This window comes from Stenella coeruleoalba (genome assembly GCF_951394435.1).
Source record: "Stenella coeruleoalba genome assembly, chromosome: 5".
Classification (NCBI taxonomy): Eukaryota; Metazoa; Chordata; class Mammalia; order Artiodactyla; family Delphinidae; genus Stenella; species Stenella coeruleoalba.
Genome location: NC_137150.1, coordinates 62,324,086 through 62,341,829, shown reverse-complemented (window position 1 = coordinate 62,341,829; position 17,744 = coordinate 62,324,086). Strand labels below are relative to the sequence as shown.

Below are 17,744 nucleotides of genomic sequence, written 5' to 3'. Positions count from 1 at the left end.
CGCCTGCCGATGCAGGGCACACGGGTTCGTGCCCCGGTCCGGGAGGATCCACACGCCGCTGAGCGGCTGGGCCCGTGAGCCATGGCCGCTGAGCCTGCGCGTCCGGAGCCTGTGCTCCGCAACGGGAGAGGCCACAACAGTGAGAGGCCCGCGTACTGCAAAAAAAAAAAAAAAAAACAGGAATAGAATCACCTGCAGAGCTTCATCACACACCCAGGCCTGGGGCCAACCACCAGAGATTCTGATTTAATTGGCCTGGGGTAGGACCCAGGCATGGATATGCTTTAAAATCTCCCCAGGTGATTCTAATGTGCAGCCAGGGTTGAGAACCACTACATTACACAACAGGAGAGGCCCTCAAGCCCTCACTCAGATCCCAGTTACTCTTAATTTATATACACTTCTAACAATCCAGTTGTCTGGTTTCCTAGCTGGTATATGATTAAAAACCACATATTCAGACGGGAGAGAAAAGCTGCTAATGAAAAGACACTAAAACCAGCAAGACGTAACAAATGAGAGTCTGAGCACAAGTGTAAAGATGGAAAGCCTATAAAAAGCAAACACAGCACTCAACCCCTCCCCTCTCCAGCATATCCTATTTACAGTCAGGGCCTGAGGCGATCACTAGATGGCGGAGCCAGGAGGGAGGGCTTCAGTCCGAAGGGAATGTACCCCATTTTACAGATGAAAAAAACAAGACTCAAGGAGAATCATGGATGGTCTCCCTCAAAGTTGCACCAGCACTGAGCTGCAATGCTGGGATTTGAATATCAAATGTCAGTCGGTCCTTAAAAGCCCATGTATGCTGGAAAGTGTCACGTCTGCCTGTTTAGTATGACTGATGTTTCTAATGATGACCCAGAGTGTAGAACTCAATTACCCTCAGTATCCAGCTATTCAAGATGTTCATTCTAGAAAGAGTCACACACACACACACACACACACACACACAAATATATGCTTTTTAACAGTGATGAAAGAACGGGTTATCCATTTGGGAAATAAATAAATAAATAATACAAGTTCTTTCCCAGCTCACACCATTCATCAAAATGAATACCAGATGGATAAAGATGGAAATGAAACCATAAAGGTACTAGAAGAAAATATAAGTGGATATTTTATAATCTTACGATGGGAGGGACTTTCTAAACATGTCAACAAAAGCAGAAACCATAGAGGAAAAGATTGATAGATTTGACTACATTAAAAATTAAAAACTTCTGTACATCGAAAACCACCATAAATTGAAAAAATGTTCAACCTCACTAGCATTCAAAGAAAGGCAAATTAAAACAGCAATGAGAGGCCCTTTTTTTTTCCTGATCAGATTGGCAATGATTAAAAAGAATGATAATACTGAGAGTTGGTGTGGGTGAGGGGAAATCAGCGCTCATACACTGTTGGAGGGAGTGTAACTGGTACAATCTTTCTGGAAGGCATTTTGGCAATATGTATGAAAAAAGCCTAAGAAGGCACGTAACTTTTGACCCAGTAATTCCATGTATAAAAATTTATCCAAGGGAAAAAATGGATCTGCTACACACACATGCACACATAAAACGTATATAAGGATTTTATTCACTGAGGCACTCTTTGGAATGTTGAAAAATTGGAAGCAACCTAGATTTTTAACAAAAATGAATTAGTCAAATAAATTATGTTATATACATAAGAAGCAATATTATGTAGCTACCAAAAATGATGCTGTATAGACATACAGGCCAATGGAATAGAATAAAGCCCAGAAACAGATCCAAATATATATGAGAATTTGGTATAAGATAAATACCAAATCGGTGAGGCAAAGACAGGATTTTTTTTAATAAATTTATTTATTTTTGGCTGTGTTGGGTCTTCGTTGCTGTGCACGGGCTTTTCTCTAGTTGTGGCGAGCAGGGGCTACTCTTTTTTTGGGGGGGGCTACTCTTCGTTGCAGTGCGCGGGCTTCTCATTGCAGTGGCTTCTCTTGTTGCGGAGCACGGGCTCTAGGCACGCAGGCTCAGTAGTTGTGACGCACGGGCTTAGTTGCTCTGCGGCATATGGGATCTTCCCGGACCAGGGCTCAAACCCATGTCCCCTGCATTGGCAGGCGGATTCTCAACCACTGTGCCACCAGGGAAGCCCCAGACTTTTTAATAAATGGTGTTTGACTATGTGGAAAAAGATAGATGCTAGACCAGTATTTCACACAGTACACCACGATAAGCATCAACTGGATCAAAGATTTAAATGCACAAAATAAAACCATAAAATTACCAGAAGAATAAGAGAACTCCTTTAAATCTTGAAGTAATGACAGTCTTTCTAACTGATTCAAAAATCCAGAAGTCATGAAATAAGACATAAAAGTCATAAAATAAAAGATAAATACATCTATATAAAAATCTTAAAACTCCTGCATGGCAAAGGCACCATAAGCAAAACAAACAAAAGACTAACTGGAAAAAAAACTGCAACTCACTTCACAAAGGGTCAAGCGCTCTAATACATAATTTGTTTCTATAAATCAAGGAGACCAATAACCCAATAGAAAAAAATGCCCTTTTTCAGAAAAAAGTAATACAGATGGCTTTTTAGCGTATAAAAGAACGTTCGACTTCATTAGTAATAATGAGTACAAATTATAGTTGCAATGATATATCCATTTTTTACCCATCAGATTTTTACATATCCAAAATACACTTGATGGGGGAAGTTGTAGGGAAATAGGCACCCTCACACATTGCTGGTAGGAATAGAAAATGATACACACCTATGAAGGGCAATATGGCATTTTCTATTAATGTTACTAATGTATTTACCTATTGGCTCATCAATCCCACTCTCTGAATTTTTGGGGCAAATATATTTGCACACATACAGAAATGATATATGTCTGTATTATAACATTGCTTTTAATAGTAAAAGATTGGAAATAACCCAAATGTCCAATTATATGGAATTGGTTAGATATTATTGTCCATCCAAACCATAATATGCCAGGAAGCTATGTGCTGCTATGCAAAAGTCTCCACTACATACTATTAAGTCTTTTTGTTTTAAGCACAGTGCCTAGTAATGAACATAGTGTGCTGACTTCTTTGTAAGAAGGGGCAAGGTATATATAATTGCATTTGCTTATATTTTCAAAAAGGGGCACTGTAACTATTAAAAGCAGTGACCTATGGGAGGGGAAATCAGGAAACCAGGTAAAGAGGGACATGGGTGCAAGCAAAAATTCTCAATTTTATGAAATTGAGAATTTCATAAAAAATTTTATAAAATTTTATAAAAAATTCTTTTTTATGTCGTTTTGATTTTTGAACTACATGAAAGTACTATTTTTTAAATGAATACATAATTGTGCAGATTCACTTTTGTAGACATGAAAGATTTTCAAAATGGATTTAGTGTATAAATTAGGTCATAGAAATAAATATAGAATAATCCCAATTTTGTCTTTCAAAAAATCACGTATCTATATGGTCATATTCTTATATAATAATTTCCATAATGGGAAATAGGAAAGATTTAGCCACAAACAAGTTTATCACATTGTATTTAATAATGAAAATCTGAAAACATCCTAAATACACAATAGGCATTAAAGGTGACATGGGGTCTGTGGAATATTTTCAATCACAAATAATTACATTATAGAAAAATATTAGTGTGAGAGATTCACAGTATGTGAATATATATATACATATATATAGTGTATATAAAGCAGAGTATACAAGATAACTCTGTTAAAAAAACAAAGTACATGCTGGGGCTTCCCTGGTTGCGCAGTGGTTAAGAATCCGCCTGCCAATGCAGGGGACACGGGTTTGAGCCCTGGTCCAGGAAGATCCCACATGCTGCGGAGAAACTAAGCCCATGCGCCACAACAACTGAGCCTGCATGCCATAACTACTGAAGCCCTCGCGTCTAGAGCCTGTGCTCCGCAGCAAGAGAAGCCACTGCAGTGAGAAGCCTGCACACGCAACAAGGAGTAGCCCCCTCTCGCCACAACTAGAGAAAGCCCGCGCGCAGCAATGAAGACCCAACGCAGCCTAAATCAATCAAGCAATCAATCAATCAATAAAAGTAAATGCTTAGAAAAATTGGGGGAGGATACACACCAGGGTATTTGTTAACTGTGGTTTCCCCTGGGTAGTGGAATTATAGGTGCTTTTTGGTTTTTTCTTTAAAATGGTCGAGATTTTCTCATTGCTGTACAACAAACAATCTCTTCTAAAATGAGAAAAAAATAAAGCACTAAGGAATTTTTTTAATGCTTTTTTAAAAATGATGCTTCAAAGTTCATTTCTAAGCTACCTACAAAAGTCACCCACCTGAAAGGAGAGTCTGGCTAAGTAAGGTGGGCTACGTCCATCTACTGATGATAAGGAGAAGTAGAGTGAGGTCTTGGTCCTAAGCTGAGATGTCTTATTCCCTCCTTCCTCCTTTGAGTCTTTCTTGACCACAGGGTGTTGGCCACCATGCTGGGTCCAATGGCTCTGCCCACCAGTATAGGACATCAGACACTGCAACAAGACAGGACCTGCTCTCACCACCACTGCAGAGAATCCACTGGTCCAACCACTTGCCTTCTGGTACCTTCCAGCAGGTGAGCTAATAAAGCTGCTGGGCTGGAAAGTGGTCGGCAGGCAACATGGTGGGTGAGGTGGCCGGGGCACAAAGGTTCTCTGGGAGGACCAGTTCCTGGCCCAGGCCCAGGCTCTCCCTTAACTGCTTCTGCTTCAGCCTCCCTGGCCAGCCATCCCAGTCTAATCGCTGAGCCCCTTAAAAGGAAGGAGTGGTTTCGGGGTGGGGCATCTCTTAGGCAGGCCGCCTCCAAAAAGGCTCGGGTGAAGAGGTGGGGTCCGAGGCCCAGGCAGCCCCCTAGACCCTTCATGTCTCCTAAGAGTTTATTGTAACCATCTCTTATCTGGACTCCTGCTCTTGGTCCCTGCCCTGTCCCACCTGTCTTCCAAGCCCCTGCCATCCTTCTTGAAATACACCTAATTATTTTATTCCTGGGATCAAAACATTTTCTCCAAAATCAGTCTTTCTCAAACTTTCCCGCTAAAGGACACCAACTTCAGACAAAAGAAACGCCTCCAGTTCCCCCAGGGGACCCCTCAGCCTGAAGTTCCTGCCGGCACACCCAAGCTCTCTTTGAAGTCTTCTGTTTTCTCTTAAAGATTCATGAGAATTCTGCATTCTATTGCATGATCTATCTGAATTTCTTTTAATAGGAAGATGTCTAAAATTATTCACCTCAAGGAAAACTGATGCTCCTGAAAGAAATAATGTGTTTATCCAGAGGCTCAAATATCCTCACTGGAACAGTACCTACAGCGTGAAATCCAAACTCCTGTCAGGCAAGGATCTACAAAATTTGGCCCCCACAAACCTTACTGCCTTCCTCCTGCTACTGCTCGCTCTCCAGCCGCTGGGCCACCGGGACTCCTGTCATGTCCTGATTTAGGTTCTTCCCAGCACTTCTGCTCAGGCTCTTCCTTCCTGACCCCACTCTACCTGCTGACGACCCACCACCCCGAAAGGCCTCAAGGGAGCTCAAATGCCAACTTCCACATCACACCCCCTCTGTTGGCCCTGACAGACGCAACGTGAGAGGCAGCAGGCTCCTGCGGAAACAGCCTGTGCTTTGGGATCAGAGGCCGGCGTTCAAGTCCTGACTCTCAGCTCTGGACACTGGACAAATTATCTAACTTGTTTACTTCTCGCTTGTAAAATGGGGAATAACTGTGCTTCCCTCACAGGGCTGTTACAGGGATTAAAGAAGACTCAGGCAACAGTGTAGTGCCCAGCACATGCTCCCCTCCACTCCTCCAAACTCCTATAGCAGTCTTTATACCACTCGTGTAAAGAGCAGGTGTTCACATAGCCGTGCTTTTTTAGAATGGCTTATTTCACCCCAATAGATCAGTGGTTCCCAACGTCCCAAGGAAGCTTCTTGTATTACCCCCATGATCCCATGGCTTGAAAGATTTTGGTGATTAAATCAAACACATTGATTGAAGTGTATCCCGCTTTTCTAAGTTCTCTGTCCCATGAAGCTTTCTGAACACTGAGAGCTGTTCCCAGCCTCCCCTCTCCTGCGTCACTTGAGGGACTCAGAACAGGCAGCCACCCACAGAGACTGTAAACACCTCGAGACTGCAGCTCCGTCTCCACACTTCCCACAGCACCTTACTCAGCGCCTGCTCTAAGAACACACCTAGACACTGCTCGCGCATAAACAAAAAGTTCCACCCAGATGACACTGGGGGAAGAGCCCTGCCTAAATCAGCCAGTCAGTGTAGAGAAAGGGGGCATTCTTACGGGAGGCAGGCAGTGCTGGAGACCAGCCCTTCTCCTCCCCCCCCGCCCCCCGCCGCCCCGAGCGGCACCCCCAGGCCTACCAGCTGGCCTCCGACTTCAGTGTGTGAGCCGATTAAAAAGCACCCTCTCTTCAGTGTCTGGAAACTCCTGCAAGGAAAGTTTGCTCCCAAAGTTGGCTTTTGACTAGAGTCTTAATAAGAGGCCTCAGCAGGCTGTGGCTGGAGAGACAATGTCACTTAGAGAAGCAGCTTGAAGCGGCAGTTAGGAGAAGAATTATTTTAATGAATACATTTCCTTTCAATTGTATGGGAATATCAAGATCCCATTAGAATAGGGAAGCAATTAGAACTAATAAAGATGAATGCGCAGTGCTCGGTATGTGCAGAATAACAAGCTGCCAACAAAGGGGCTCCGGAGAGCCTGCTCTAATCCAAGGGAACTGGCGGCCAGCACAGGGGAAACAGCTCTGTTCAGCGGCTCAAAGGCCAGCGTCCCGTGCATTCTGGTCACGGCCAGCAAATGGTGCGAGCGGGGCCTCGAAGGTGGGGGTAGATGGGCCCCCGCCCTGGCCCTGGCCCGGCCTCTGGGGGATAGAGATGGGCCGTTGGCAGCCCCTTGGCGACGGCCATTCAGACCAGGGCCCTGGCTCCCCGCCAGCCTTGCGCCTGCCCCTCGCACTGGGCCTCATTGTGTCCAGGTGGCAAATGCCTTCTCGCCAACTTTCCTTCAAGGTTTACAGAGCGGGTGGGACAGTGGAGGAGGGAGGGAGAAGGGGGCCCTGTGCCCCCTGCATCTCTCCCCTCCCCTGCCGGCCAGGGTCTGTTCCTCCTCTGGGTCGGGTGTTATGTTACAGACAGTGGTGGGTCACAGGCAGCCAAACACAGGAGTACTGTTGCTTACACAATTGCTCTTCAAACAGTAACAAACAATTTTCATTACCCAAGTCAGATCGAATCATCCGCCTGGCCATCCTGCTTCAATACCAGCCACACATACAGAACCCAGGGCTTCACACTCTGCCCATTCTGCTGTGACAAAACTGGGCTCCATTTTGCCCCTGGCCCAGGGACGTGGGACAAAGCTCTTCCTCTGATCCCTTCTTTGAGCCGGATCAGCTGCACGGCTATCAAAACTGTCAGGAGAAACAGAGAAGACACAAGCACCTATGCAGTTTGGGGCTCACTCAGATCTGGAGTGAGACGTTACTCAGCATCTGTGTGAAGAAGGCATCAGGAGCTTGGAGGAATCCATTGACAAATTTAGAAGGAATCCAGCAAGATAACTCTGGCTTCCCACCAAAGCATTCACTAGCCTTAGATGGAGTGTCAGGACATGACATTTCTTTATTTAATCTTTTTTGGCCAGACAGTTTTTTCAACTAGGAATGTGTAAGCTCATTCCAAAATGTCTGCATGAGAGGCCAGTGACATTCATTACTGAGATTTTTCTACCAGGTCTCTTAGAGAAAAACAAACAAAAAAAATCTGTAACATTTTATAATTGTTTCTCAATGGTAGAGCATTTTAAAAGTGTGTTTACATTTATAATCCTACTTGAATCTCAAAACAGCTATGGGGACTGGCAAAGCTAAGGTTGTCAGCCTAAAGATGAGGAAACAGTGGCCCAGAGAGATTAAGTATGCCGTGCAAGGTCACAGAATGAATGAAGGGGTTGGGACACCAGAACTCAGGTCTTCTGACCTGGTTCAGTGCTTTGTTCTAGGACGCACCTTTTCTACATCCACAGGGTGCCAGACATTTCCAGGATAATTCATCCTGCAGTTCTGCTTTTCCAGTGTAACTCCCTCATCCTTTTCCTCATACTAAACTGTGCTAAGCACTGTAGGTTTTTAAACACTGTAGTCTAGGCTACAAAGGAGCATCCTTCAGAAAGGTTTCCATCGAATAGTCATCAAATTTTGTTTTGCTGCCACCCCGCACCCCCTACCAAAGAGATATACATTTCCTCCCTTTTAACAGCTTAGGTAAGGATTGTTTTAAAAGTCTGCCTGTCCAGTGTGAGGTCGGCACAATCAAAACTGGCAAATGATTGTCTAGGTCCCTTTCAGTACAAAACATTGTAGCATCCAGGGGTTGGCAAGTGGCAAAGCAAAGCCATTCACCCTTCATACCCTCATCACCTCCTATACCTAAAGGCCTATTCATTTAATTTTTGGAAACTTTTCTACATGGTGACTATAGTTAATTATATTGTATTGCATGTTTGAAAGCTGCTAAGAGAATAGATCTTAACAGTTCTCATCACAAGAAAAAAAAATCTAGTAACTATGTATGGTGACAGATATTCACTAGACTTATTGTGGCGATCATTTCACAATATATACGAATATCAAATCACTGTGTTGTACACCTGAAACTAATGTTGTCAATTATACCTCAATTTTAAAACTTTTTTATTTTTATAATTTTTAAGGTATTTATATACCATGAGATACACAGATATTAAGGGTACAGTTTGACAAATGTATATCTACACCCAAACCAAGATACATAACATTGCCATCCCCCCCGAGAAAGTTCATGCATATCCCTTTCCAGTCAACCCCACTCCAGGCCTCCACTGTTCTCATTTCTGTCACCACAGATTAGCTAAACCTGTCTTGGACATCAGATTAACTGGAATCATATTGTATATAATCTCTTGTATCTTTCTTCTTTCACTCAACATAATGTCAGCCGGACTCATCCATGTTGTATCAGTAGTTTGTTCCTTTTTTTTTTTTGATGAGTAGCATTACATTATTGATTCAGTTTTCAAAATCCAGTCATATTACTGCTAATTTGCCCCTCAAAATTCTTTCCATTCAATGTATCTCCTGCATGCTCCTTTCCATGCATCTATCTCCTCTGTCTCTCCTCAGCAATACTTGAACTGAGAAACATATGTAAGTAGACTATTTTACCTCCAGTGATGCCCTTTTAGGTAGGAGTGGTTCTACCTTCAGGAGAAACTGACAACGAGGCAGTGCAGCATGGTGGTCATGAGTACAGTTTTCAGAATAGACAGATCTAGGTCCTCATTTCCAGTCTAGCACTTAACAGATGGGTGGTTGGGGACAGGTGGTTTAACCTCTCAGGGACTATTTTCCCATTTGTAAAATGAGAATAATAATACCTTCCTAATAGGGATTTGTGAGGACTAAATTATATTGTACATAAAATGTTTCTGTTTATATTCTACACAATAGAAACCAATAACAGCCTCAAGTTAAACTATAATAAACATCCTCCTGCTTCATTCACACACTTTCAGCTTCTCTAAGTCATAAAGTATAAATGGGTACATATTTTCAGAAGTTTTTAAAAATGAAGAGTTCACGATTACATCTAGAAAAGTCTAGGGACTTCCCTGGTGATCCAGTGGTTAAGACTCCTAGCTTCCACTGCAGGGGGCACGGGTTCTATCTCCGGTCAGGGAACTAAAGATCCCACGTGCCGTGGCCAAAAAAAAAAGTCTAACTGTCATATATTTACTTAACATAAATGCTATTTCCTCTGGAAAAAAGTAAAGCCTTTCATCATTTGTTCAGTGACAATTACATACTGAGTGCTGACGCTGAGGGGCTCTTCAAAAGAGTTAAGGACATAGCCCTAGCTTTTAGGATGTTTGGTTTTGGAGGGTAATAAGCACAAAAATAACTATTATACAGAGTATGGTCAATACTAATGACAATAATTAACATCTATTAATATAGTGGTTAAGAGCATGGTCTCTGGAGTCATACTATATGATTGAAATAGTGGCTCAGTCATGTGATGCTGGGGAAGTTACTTACCCTCTTTTTGTGTTATTTCACTTGTAAAATGGGGATAATAATACCACTTATCTAGCAGGGCTGTTATGAGTAGATGAGTACATACATGTAAAAAATTAGTACATTATCAGCACATTAAAAGTATGCAATAAATAATAGCTAACAATTACTGAACACCACGTGCCAAGCACTGTGTTAAATGGTTTACATGAATTACTTCACACGATCTCCACAATGTTCTCTCTACTATTACGCCCATTTCACTCATAAGGCAACCGAGGGAAGAAGAGTTCAGGTAACTTGCCCAAGATTACATAGCTAGTAAATAGCAAATTCCATAGGAAAGACACATCTGTAAAATGGGGATAGTGATAATAGTACTTACCTTAATGAGAATTAAACAAATTAATATTTGAACAACAGAACAGAGCCTAGTGCACAATAAGGTCTATACAAGTGGGTGTTAAACAAATACAAATTGCTATGGTGATTCAGAAATGGCAGTAAATAACTTCCATGCATGGAGACTAAGGCTTTGGAAAGGTGACATTTAAGCTGAGCCTTGAAAGGAGGGAGAGAAGAGGAGAGAAGTGGAGAGGAGGGAAGAGGGAGAGGGGAGGGGGAGAAGGGAGGGGGAGAGGGGAGGAGAGGAGAGAAAAGGGAGGGGGAGAGGAGAGAGGAGGAAAGGAGACGGGAGGGGAGGGGAGGGGAGGAGGAAGTAGAGGAAGAAGAGGGAGGAGGAGGAGAAAGAGGAGGAGGAGTTGGAGAGGGAGGGAGAGAGGGAGAGAGACAGACTGGTAGTGGGAGAAAGCTCAGAGTAGAGTAAGCAAAAAGTAATGGGACTAGTTAAGTTTGATTAGATAAAAAGAAAAACAAAACTCCCCTTTCCTCCAATCAGTTACTATTTCTGCCAGCTGTATCTCAGTATATCTTTTATCATCTTCTTTGACCCCCACCCCCCAGAATCTGCTATCCTTACCCCCTCGTCATCCATTTTACAATATTTATGGAGTGCCTCTATGTGCCAGGCACTGTTCTGGGCACTGAGGATATAACAATGAACAAGACAGGCCGAGTCTCAGTTCCTATTCTGCACTATAATAATACCAATACTCCAAGCTGGATTCCCAGCTTTTGGTCAGCCCTACTCCAATCCATCCTCCACACTGCCACCAGAGAGACTGGAAAGATACAGATCTGGTCCGGACACTCCCTTGCTTAAATCCCCCTGTAGTATGAATTCCCATCGTGTTCAGAATAGATTTCAATCTCCGTAGCATCCTGTTCAAGGCCCGTCACTAACTGTCCCGCACAGCCTTATATCTCAGCCTTCACCTGCATGCACTCCGCACTAAGCTACAGTAAATTACTCAAAATCTTAGATACACACATAGAAATAAGCACCTGCTGAAAGTACGTGGCTGGAACTCCATCCCTATTTCATCCTTGTACACTGAAACCTCAGAAAAGCCCTGGTTACCCCCCTCCAGCCTTCAAGTCTAAAGAACAGCGCTGGCGACACACTCCTCCACAGCCCTGGCATCCTGCGAAGGCTGCGCTCACTCCCACCCCAGCGGGAGCAGTAAAAGGAGGGGCTTCGCGGGGCCTCGGGGCCGCCATCTTGGCTGAGTTGGCCGGAAGTGGTCCGGCAAATCGGCTTGCCGGCACGCACTGAGGCTGCGCGGTGGCCTCGCCGCGCTTCTTTGGCGCCGGCGGCGTTGCGGCCGTCCCGAACCCTCTGCGGTGCAGCCCGGAAGCCACTAAGTCCCCTCTGTCATCTCTCCTAGTCCTATTCCAGCCGTCCCAGCCGCTGTCCAACCCCTCCGCCGGGGTTTGTGCAGCGGCTTGCACTCCCCTCGGCCAGTGTACGCGCTTTGCACCTGCCTGCCCGAAAACATGTTGTAGAAACCAGAGAGCGGGGGTCTGTCTCCCTATCCCTCGGGCGGAGGGGGAGATGGATGGTGGCCACGACAGTGAGACCCAGGCCCTGACCGCCTCGCAGGAGGTGGCCCCGAGCCCCCTCCTGCAAGAGAGCCTCGAGGAGGACCTTGGTGCTGTAAGGGAGGAGGAGGCTGCGGAGCCCTCCATCACCCTGAAAGGTGCGAGGGCTTTGGCAGCCAAAACCTTGGCCCGGCGCGGGGCCCGTCTCCGTCTGGATCGGACGGTGGCCGAGTTGGTGCAGTTTCTGCTGGTAAAGGACAGGAAGAAGAGTCCTATCACCCTCTCCGAGATGGTGAAATACATTATCAGAGACTTAAAGGATCTGTTCCCTGAGATCATCGCAAGGGCCGCAGAGCATCTGCCGTATGTCTTTGGTTTCAAGCTGAAACAGCTTGACCGCAAGCACCACACTTATATCCTGACCAACAAACTAAAACCTCTTGAGGAGGAGGAGGAGGAGATGGCCCCAGACTGGGTCTTTTAATGATGATGTTGGGCTTTATCTACATGAAAGGTAATAGCGCCAGGGAGGCACAGGTCTGGGAGATGCTGTGTCGGTTGGAGGTGCGTCCCTCAAAGTATCACCCCCTCTTTGGGTGCCCGAGGAGGCTTATTATGGAAGATTTCGTGCAGCTGAGATACCTCAATTACCGGCTTGTTTCTCACACCAATCCACCGGCATGTGAATTCTCTTGGGGTCCCCGAAGCGACCTGGAAACCAGCAAGATGAAAGTCCTGGGGTTCGTGGCCAAGCTCCATAAGAAAGAACCCCAACACTGGCCAGTGCAGTACCGTGAGGCCCTGGCAGACGAGGCTGACAGGGGCAGTGTGAGGGCTAGGGCCAGGGCTAATGCTAATGCTGGGGCCGGCATCCACCCCTGGTGAGGGCCAGCCAGAGGTGGGGCGGGGGGAAGTTGGGTATAAAAGCTACTGTCTGAGTCATAAGTAGACTAGGTGGGGAGAAGGTCGTTATTTCTATAGCAGTTGTATTTGTGTAACTAGGATTTAGGTTTTGTATCTTGGTAAGTTTTGTTACGTTTAATACACTTAAATTCATGTTTATAAATGAGATTGGTCTACTTTTTCCTGTAGGATTTTGTTGTAGAGTTTTGCTGCTTTTGTAAAATTAATTGAAAAACTTTACATTTTATTCTGTGATCTTGAACAAATTATGCAGCACTGAATGCTATACTTAAATGGTTTGAAGGAACTCACCAGTATGATGATCTGGTACCAGGGAAAAATATAGCTGATTGGTATCTAGCTTTCCAACAGTTTTTGTCTACTGTGCAAAGAAAAAAGACTGACATTTAACTCTGTTTGCTTAGTTATTGTAGTAGCTGGGGCGGGGGGGGGGGGGAAATGCAATAAATTAGAAGTATAACCTGGTACACTTAATAAACATTTGTTAAGCATCTTTTGTGTGATGCACTGTTGGGGGTATTTGGGGATTAAATGCTGAACAAGATAAAGGTCCTACTTTTCAGAACTGGACAGTAAGTAAATAAACCAGAAATTACAGTGCGGTGAGTTGAAGGCTACAGAGGGACACCCAACCCAGCTGGGGTGATTGGGTGAGGCTTGCCTGAGGTTACCTTTAGTCGGACTTCAGGGTAGGGAGGGAGAAACAATGGGGTGGGTGGAGAAGAGGGGAAGGAAAAAAGGAAGAAGAGTTGTGGGTGGGAGATGGTATTAAAAATTACTTAAGATCATAGATGCTCCTCAGTAAGATGGGAAGACATGATACATGGCAGATCTGGAAAACATCCAACCTTTGCCAGTGCCCTTGTCCAGGGCAGTTTATTACAGTGCACACGTAATGATGGTGACTGTTAGCATGTTGGTCTTCTCCATTTCCCTTCTCTCAATCTCTACAAGCTTTCCTCATCTACTAAAGCCCTCAGAGACCAAATACTTTTTTTTTTTTTTTGGCGGTACGCGGGCCTCTCACTGTTGTGGCCTCTCCCGCTCCGGACGCACAGGCTCAGCGGCCATGGCTCACGGGCCCAGCCGCTCCGCGGCATGTGGGATCTTCCCGGACCGGGGCACGAACCCATGTCCCCTGCATTGGCAGGCGGACTCTCAACCACTGCGCCACCAGGGAAGCCCAGAGACCAAATACTTTAACAATTCTGGAACGGTATGTAGTGTGGAGGGCACGTGTGATGTTCTCTGCTGCCAAGAAGTCTTCAAGGGCTCTCCCTTGGCACCAGGAAGCCCCGCACTCTCATCCGTGTTTCTGCTTGCCACTTGCCACCTGCCATCTCCCATTAGGAGGAGAACTGTAAGGCATCTTTCACATTCTTAACTACCCATGAAGAGTCATCTTCGAAAGCAGCTTGAGCCTCTGCAGTGGCTACCACCTTCACTCTGGGGATGAATTCTGTAGAATGGGTACATAGAGGAATAAGGAATCTAGAGGAGTGGTAACCAAACCAGAACTGGGTGTAGGATTATGAAACCGTCCCCTTACAGCTGCCATATACAGAAGAGCTGCTTTCTTCTCTCTTTACTGCTGGTTTTGTGGGTGTGTGTGCTTTCAGTTGCGTCTGAATAACATGTCTGAGTATGTTAAGGTTAGCATGGAATACAAATACTTTGGGACACAGGCCCAGGGATCCAACCAATCGCAGTGAGACCAAAGGTTATAAGCTTATGGGTAAAAAAGTTCACTGATGATTAAAAATATGATTTCTGGGCAATTTATAATTCATTAAACAGAAGTATTGAGTACCCACTATATGCCAAGGACTTTGCTGGGTTCCAAAGATTAAAAAGGGAAAACTGTCTTTACCCTCAAGGAGCAATAGTGATAATTTCTCACATTTGCATTTTCTCACAGCTGCTGAGAGGTCAGCAGTGTGTGCACCTGAGGGTCTGATTACTTGGCGATTTGCTTACAGTCACTTGGCAAAAGACAGCACTAAGACTAGAACCCAAGTCCCTTGCCTCCCAATGTGTTTCATTCTAGTACATTGTTCCCTGTGTCTGGCTTCCAATATATTGTATGTGATTTTATTTATCACAACTCCAAAAATCAAGTGAGGCATGTGTGATTATTGCCAGTTGCCACTGCAGTCCTTATGGGAGTGAGTAGAGTAGAAATACTTCCCATTTCACTGTCAGCAGAGGTGACTTTGCTGAAAGTCAGACATATATTTCACAGCAAGACAGGACTAACAACTACCATTTATTAAACATCTGCTATAGGCCAAAAGCATTTCCCCCCTACTTTTCACAACCGTATTGCAAAGTGGGTATTACGAAATACCTCCATTTTACAGATATTAATACTTGCCATTTATTCAATACGTAATATAAGCCAGCTTTTCAATGCTTTACATATGTTTTAATGATTTTTATAACAATCTAACAGGATAGATATTATCTGTACCATCTTGAACTATGCACACTGAAACTCAGAGAAGCTGTAAAATTCTCATAGATGGTATATGATATAACAAGGATTGGAACTGAAGTCTGACTTAGTCAAAACTCCACACTTTTGGGGCTTCCCTGGTGGCGCAGTGGTTGGGAGTCTGCCTGCCGATGCAGGGGATGCGGGTTCGTGCCCCAGTCCGGGAGGATCCCACATGCCGCGGAGCGGCTGGGCCCATGAGCCATGGCCGCTGGGCCTGCGCGTCCAGAGCCTGTGCTCCGCAACGGGAGAGGCCACAGCAGTGAGAGACCTGCATACCACAAAAACAAAAACAAAAACAAAAAAAAAAAACTCCACACTTTTCACTCTCTTACATTTCCTTCTTCTTGGGACTCCTTTCAGGCTTGGGGACTCGTGTTCTTTCTTCCAAACATGGCTGTCTCTCTGGAGATGCAAACAAGGGTTGTATAAGCAAGGTAATTATGACAAGACCCTGGCCTGTGGGAGGGTAAAATAAAGTTGGAGAATTATCTGTGAACATTGGTCCCAGCTCTGCCTACCCCCAGTGTTGTCAGAGTGCTGACTACGTGTAGAATGTGTATTTTTACTCAAACTCAGCACTTTTTGCCCTTGTGGGCCATGTTTCCTAAATCTTCTTTAGTCTGCTCTCTCCACTAAGCCTCAAATTAAGTCTTTCATGCCATGGAACAATCAAATAACATTTCTGGACCTGCAAATATGATTCCCAGTATTGTTTCCAGATGGTACAAAGGGCTGGCAGAACTTGTACCCTTGCCTCAGGATGAAAGACCTCCCATTTCATAGATGCCATCATCAACTTCTCAGAAGTACTGAAAGTGTGGCCTCTGGGCCCATGTGTAGAGCAGACATTGGCCATGGTGAGGGCAAGAGATGAATTCTCCTGTTGCTTATGGTCATTCACATGACAGAAAAGGAAGGCCTGGATCCCTGGTCTCCTTCCCCTTCAGGCACAATCAGAACTAGATCTTCCTGGGTGAAACCATGTGGGTGGGAGAGCAAGGAGATGTCGGGGGACTGATGGCAGATGGATTACTCCAAATCATACGTACTATACCACAACTACATAGCAAAGCCAGTAAAGTGAATTCCCTTGAAAACTATAAATGAAGCCTTAGACAATGGGAAGGTCTCACTCAGTTCAGCCACAGACTCTGCAGGGATTTTTCTTTTTCTTTTTTTGGCTGCATTGGGTCTTCGTAGCTGCGCACAGGCTTTCTCTAGTTGTGGCGAGCCGGGGCTACTCTTCGTTGCGGTGCGTGGGCTTCTCATTGAGGTGGCTTCTCATTGCGGAGCACGGGCTCTAGGCGCACGGGCTTCAGTAGTTGTGGTTCGTGGGCTCTAGAGCGCAGGCTCAGTAGTTGTCGCACAAGGGCTTAGTTGCTCTGAGGCATGTGGGATCTTCCCGACCAGGGCTCAAACCTGTGTCCCCTGCATTGGCAGACGGATTCTTAACCACTGCACCACCAGGGAAGTCCCTCTGCGCCACCAGGGAAGTCCCTCTGCAGGGATCTTGACGTTCACCAGAGTCGGGACTTTTGACCCACTGGAACTTGGAGAATGGGTGTTTGCAAACAGGCTCCGGTGAATTACAGCCCCAGCATCTAGCAGGCACATAGCGCTCTGGAGGTGGTAGCTCATTTGTAGCCCCTGCAAACCAGGCCTCAGTGCACAGACTCAATCACAGCTTCCACCTGAGATAATTATGCCTCATGCCTTGGTCTTGGTGGTAACTGATGCTTGTGCAAATCATTCCTCAAATTGTGTAACCCAGCAGAGATGGCAACAATTACCTCCCAGCAGAAATATAGTGTACTGACTAAAGAGGTGAGGTATTCTGAAAAGCGTCCCAATCAAGGCCTTATAAAAGTCATGACTATGTGACCTTGAACAAGGAATTCTAAACTCTGAGGACTGAAGCTCTAGGAAAGTTTAGATTGGAGGGTGATTGGAGTTAGTGGTTAGCTACAATCCACACCCACGACACATCCTACCAGCTGACTGCAAACCCTGCCAGTTCCCGGGCCACTCATGACTGATGACAAGATCAGCCAACAATTATTAAGCCTTATCTGTCAGGCACGGTGCTAAGTATGATAATCAAATTGGCTCATGCATCTACACAACATCCCCATGAGACAGATTCTCCATTTGCCATCATCACAGTACTGTAGGCAAACCACAAAGAAAGAAGAATTCCTTTCATTGTGTCAATGCACAAGTTAAAAGACTTGCCCAAAGTCATGGCATAGCTAGTGAGCCGCAGATCCTGAGCATGGACCCGAATCTCCT

General features: G+C 45.1%; 1 protein-coding gene across 1 annotated transcript; it reads left to right on the top strand.

Annotated features, from left to right (window-relative positions):
• The first annotated feature begins 11,970 nt into the window (after window positions 1–11,970).
• On the top strand, window positions 11,971–12,583 carry MAGEF1 (MAGE family member F1). Its single transcript, XM_079923047.1, has one exon. It carries the CDS (start codon window positions 12,048–12,050, stop codon window positions 12,516–12,518), a length of 471 nt encoding a protein of 156 aa, XP_079779173.1. The 5' UTR covers window positions 11,971–12,047; the 3' UTR covers window positions 12,519–12,583.
• The last annotated feature ends 5,161 nt before the right edge of the window (window positions 12,584–17,744 follow it).

What these genes read in the sequence shown, in the direction of transcription:
- MAGEF1 (XM_079923047.1), top strand. Translation starts at nt 12,048, where the DNA reads ATGGATGGTGGCCACGACAGTGAGACCCAGGCCCTGACCGCCTCGCAG.